A 5,636-nucleotide genomic window follows, 5' to 3' on the forward strand; every position below is an offset into this window, starting at 1 on the left:
CATTACATTATGACCACCCTGCTAATAACATGTAGGACCACCTTTAGCCCTCAAAACTGCTAGCACCCGCCGTGGCATTGATTCCACAAGGTGCTGATAGGTATTCTGAGGTATCTGGTACCAGGCGCTCACCAACTGGTCCTACAATTGCCTCACATTGCGAGGGGGTAGCGTGGCAGCACGAATTTAGTTTTCCAAGTAGGACCACAAATGCTCTATTGGATTAAGGTCAGGTGAATTTGGGGGCCAAGACATGACGAATGGGTGAGCCTGGTCTGCAGACGTCAGGGATTGTTCTATGAGGATGATGGGTCCTAATGTGCCCCATGAAAACATTGTTCCTGGACGAGAAACCATGAAAACCTGGGCGAGCCCATTGCTACAAATGGTGGGTGGTCATAATGTAATGGCAATCAATCGTAATTTTTTATTATATTAGAATTTAAAACAAATATAACTTTTAAATAAAAAGTCCCATCGACTTGGATTTGGTCTTCACCTTTTTAGTCTTTTTTTATCTGCATGTTTGTAACTACTATAACAATTTTTCCTATGAAATATTTTAAAGTAAAACTAAATTTTCTTTTATCCATCTTTATGCAAAATAAAATTTATTCCAATATGTTTTTTTCCTTCTTTTTTTTCAGTTTCAACCATTATCAACATCACTAGTGGTTTGATTACTTCTACAAATTAAAATGTTTGTGAATATAATCGATGATTTCTTAATTATTAATTAAGTAATACTTAACTTTATGCTCTTATTTCTTCCTGATTTTTATTTGTTTATTTATCTTCAAATTTTGTAGTAACTGTTAGAAAATATGACTCAAAAGACCAGGTATGAGAGGTATAAGTAATTGGTAATTCCATACTTTTTATACGCAAGCAAGTATATTAAAAGTTTTTAACCACTTTATACTTAACAAAAAAAAATTAAGTCTTTTTATTTTTCCAAATTACAAGACTTAGACATTAAGATATATATATATATATATTTTATAGATACATGAATAACTAGTTACTTGAATATAGTTACATGAATAACTTAATTTTATTCAATATTCGTATGATATTTGGAGTAAATTTTCTGCAATCGAAATATGATGTTACACCAGATAATTAAACATATTAATCTCTATGAAATTAGATTACACTGCATTGAAGTTCAACCTGCACAAAAGCATGGTTAGATTTAGAATATTTTCTCGGTAAAATGAGCTAATGACCCAATGTTAACATCGAACACATTTTTCTGTGAGTGCAGATGCTAAAAATATTTTTAGTCTTTTAAAAAGCACAAAATTACATTTTTAAAGTGACGCCTTAAAAAAAATTACATTTCTAATTGCTTTTGCAAATAACTTGAATACTCGTTTTTGAACACATCGTTACATGAACACATCGTTTGTAAGTACATATTAACATGAATATCTTTAATATTAAAAGATTAATTTAACTCTTAATTAGAAAAAAAGATGAAATAAAATTAATCTATAATGAGAGCAGAAATTACTTATGCGTCAAATGACCGAGTAAAAAATAACACTTTCAGATCAATAAAAATCCAACTGTTTCTAAACTTAGAAATTAAAAAAAAGCCACACAAGTATTGAAGCATTTAACAATTAACTGTGAAATGGTTACTACTTTACGAGTGCAAATGATTGCTAACTTAATGATCAATAATGTTTTATTTTTTCAAGCACAAATAAAGGTTATATAATACTAACAAATTTTTTTTTAATGCAAAGCAATAAATAGCGTGATATTTACTAATACCTTTAAGAAAAATTTCATTCCTAGTCAACGAATAATAGTTATCCAGATACTTTTTATTCTGAATAAATTCACCAAAAATAAGACATTGTAACATCGCTGACAAATCAAAACTTTCCCCATCATGGAAAAAAAAACATACATTGTCGTTTTGAACTTTTACTTAGTGTAAGCATCGGTAATAAACTTAATTTAAAGTAATACAAAAAAAATTGATTTGTGTTACATTTGTGAAAAGAAAACTGACTTATTTACTATAATACTTAAATTGATAACAAGTTTTGAACAACGAATTAGTACAGACATAAAATTTTGTTTTATTTGATTAGTTATACCTATAATTTTCTTTTCCTTGAATTAGCAAAGGCATAAAATTAAATCTGCCCGATTAGAAATGAACTTTCCTCCAAATATTTTGATCTGCTTTATTTGGCATTTTAGATATTAGTGTTTACTACTTAGACAAACAAAAATGACCACGACCTTTACAATTAGGCAACATGATGATCAATCACTGGTCACTTTGGCCTAATGCGTAGATCCCATGACGTGACCAGTCCACGTTCTTTGGTCGCGAAGTCCATTAGCGGTACAGGAAGTGGTGACAATTGCAGTTGGACACGTGCGCCAGCGTCCACTGGGGACATTAATGGAATTGCAAGCAGAAACGCGTAATGCAATTGTCGGTAATCATTGTATTAGTGGTCTGGCAGATCGTTCGTTTTACCTTCACCTGTGCAAGGAAGAAAAAAAGTATGTTTAGGTCATCTTGCTGTACCAATCCTGACATGTTGATTGAGTGATGGACTTTCACGTTTTCTACGTCAGTTGGATTTAAGAAAGAAATGCGAAAACTTTTCCCATTTTTTTTTTTTTTTTTGAGATATACTGCCTAAAACCAGTATTTATAGAGTCATTTCTTTGTTTTTTAGATACTTTGTTAATAAATAATGAATTGACCGCCATTTCTTTATTTTTTTACATACATTCTTAATAAATAATGAATTGATAGTGATTTCCTTACTTCTTTCAGATACATTGTTGATAAATAATAAATTGACCGTCATTTCTTTATTTTTTTAGATACTTTGTTAATAAATAATAAATTGACCGTCATTTCTTTATTTTTGTTAGATACATTGTTAATAAATAATAAAATGACAGTCATTTCTTAATTTCGTTTCATATATTATAAAGAGGCATTTCTTTATTTCTTTAGTTACGTTGTTCATGAAGAGTAATTAGTCATTTATTTAATTCTTCAGATGTATTGTTTATAAAAACTAATTAGAGAGTCATTTTGGGGGGGGGGGTTCATTGCTATAAAGAGCATTTAGATAATTTCATTTTCACTTTTCATATATTGTTTATAAAGAGTATTAGAAAGTCATTTATTTATGTTTTCCGTGACATTGCTTATAGAGAGTAATATCCTTATTTTTAAATACATTATTTATAAAGGATAAATAGAGAATCATTTCTTTATTTCCCTATATACATTGTTTATAAAGAGAAATTAGAGAGTCATTTCTTTATTTCATTATATATATTGTTTATTAAGAATAATAACATGACTTTTTATATCATTTTAAGATCAATATTAAAAGTAGTGAAAAAGTTACTGTATTCCCCCATTAAATGCCAAGATATAGGCCAGGTAGAATAAATCTGTAATCTGTTTAAAATTCAACTCCGTAGCCTTGTTATCCTGAATCTAATCCTGAAGACAATGGAATTCATGGATCAAGTATGGGAAGTTTTTGACAACTTTTTCAAGGAACTAACATGCATTTACGTTACATGAAGAAGAAATCAACGAAAACCTCCCACGGTTGGTCTGGCGGCAAAGAGATTAGCCGGCGAAGAGATGACGGCAGGGGATAGGAGAACGCTCTATCCCCCTGACCTTTTACTTGTACTATCAAAATTCCACGCGCTGAGCCCAGAAAAATGCAGATGCTGAGTTTAAATTTAATGGGCTGAAAAGGTCATCAAAGGTCAACTAAAAAATTAAGCTAATTAAAATCAATCAGTTAATTAAATCATGAAAATGAAAAAAATAAATAAATAAAATTAAAATCAAGTTTTAATTTTATTTATTTATTTTTTTCGTTTTCAAAGTATCATAATATATACATATATACATATATATAGTCCATTTNTATATATATATATATACTTTTTGTGTCATCCATTTCTGTGTTGCTATAGAACGATAGTTTCACATTCCAATAGTCCAGAGTAGCCAATCGAAGAAATGCAAGACACTGGAAACAGCTCGTGTGTTGAATGAATGGAGGATATATTGTGATGTCAATGCCGGGACTTGAACCCCCATTCTTTCAGACATGAAATTGGTAGATTAGCCCTCTCGAAAGATGTACATAGCTGCAAGGAACTGAAGAGGATTCATTAGGTGGGCCTTGTTGGTACAATAAAATTCTGATTGTTTACTCATATAAGATGAAAGTAGTTAATAAACGGTTTTTTCCCCCACTGTTTTTAGTTTTAATACTATCCTATTTATGGCCATTTGTTTCAATATGGTAGAATAACAATTAAATAGATTGTTATTTAACCATTTTTCCGAGAAATTTCTAACAGTGTAGTAGCAAAACATATAAAATGTAAGAATATCCATCAATAGAGTATTATGCAATATTTAACTATGCCTTTAATTGTTTCTTAGAAATAAAAACTGCCGAGATAAATGTCTTACTAGCAAAAAGAAAATGAAACTAGAATAATTATATTTTAGTCTAAAAAAAAAATACATAAACGTTTGGTCATAATTCGTGCCTGTCACATAAATTACACCTCTCCAAATTAGTAAATTACACGGAAGAGAAATAACCTACTTGTAAAACCTTTCATTATTTGCCTCTTATATACTTGCATAAAAATTAACGAAACAGAATATTTTGTATAATTTTTTCAGCTAATGTCGCCAACAACTCTGTAACAAACACAGAGTTAATATCCACAGAAGGCGAAAATGGAATTATACCTACTGTTCCAGGAACACACGCAAACGATTATTTATTAAGAAGTTGAACGGTTCCGTAATAGCTTGTCTGCACGCGATCTGCTAAAGTAGACTTTCGCCACCCCTTTTCCTCAAGTCACATGTCATTTACCATCTGCAAGCGCTCCACTCCTAATTGCTGAAACTTGATGGATGGTATTGTTTGTTAGATTTTTGAGCTTGATGAGTTTTAGAGAGCTGCACATAGTCTCAGAATTTTGATTGAGAACAGCTGAAAAGTTTTAGTAAAACGTACACATAATTTTTTTTTAGTTTGACAATTGGGCCATTTAATTTGTCTCTACAATATTCAGTATATCTTTGCTAATTGAAAAATTCAAATATTCGCTCATTTAGAATACTATATAGGGTATGATGTTAAAAATATAGGTTGCAAATATAACAATGATGTGATTGTTAAATCATTACAACTAAAAAATGAAAAGTAATCGAGGGCTGATTAATTTAAAAGAAAACTGAAAGCATAAGCACTTTAATTTCCACAATGTCTCAAAAGAAGTAATTTTGAACGAAAAGGCTGTATTTTAATCAAAAATTGTAAATTTTTGTTGATTCAAATTGTGCATAGTATAGAGTTATACTATGGAATCAGGTAAATAGTTGCTACATTTCAGTTGGTACGTACGCACTCTTTTGTAGAACTTTTCGATCATAATTTAGATGCTGAAAGTATGTCTTGACTCATAAGCCCCGGATAGGTGGCAGTGCACCACTCATTCATGTGGCCACTTTCTCAATTTTGACTAAGATTTGGAAGGATATTTTCTCCAGATCTTTGTACCCATTGTACTGCTCAGAGACCGACTACAGG

The 5,636-nt window shown here is 30.6% G+C and overlaps 1 protein-coding gene across 3 annotated transcripts in view; it reads left to right on the plus strand.

Moving 5' to 3' along the window:
- LOC107457084 (prostatic acid phosphatase-like) overlaps positions 1 to 756 on the plus strand; it is a 24,107-nt gene extending 23,351 nt beyond the window's left edge. For all 3 annotated transcript variants that reach the window (XM_016075145.3, XM_071183246.1, XM_071183247.1), the window contains one exon: positions 648 to 756. In XM_016075145.3, coding sequence (XP_015930631.1) covers positions 648 to 680 — 33 coding nt within the window. In that variant the 3' untranslated portion in view covers positions 681 to 756. The remainder of the gene's footprint in view (positions 1 to 647) is intronic.
- Positions 757 to 5,636: the final 4,880 nt, after the last annotated feature.

Source organism: Parasteatoda tepidariorum, chromosome 7, assembly GCF_043381705.1.
Source record: "Parasteatoda tepidariorum isolate YZ-2023 chromosome 7, CAS_Ptep_4.0, whole genome shotgun sequence".
NCBI lineage: Eukaryota > Metazoa > Arthropoda > Arachnida > Araneae > Theridiidae > Parasteatoda > Parasteatoda tepidariorum.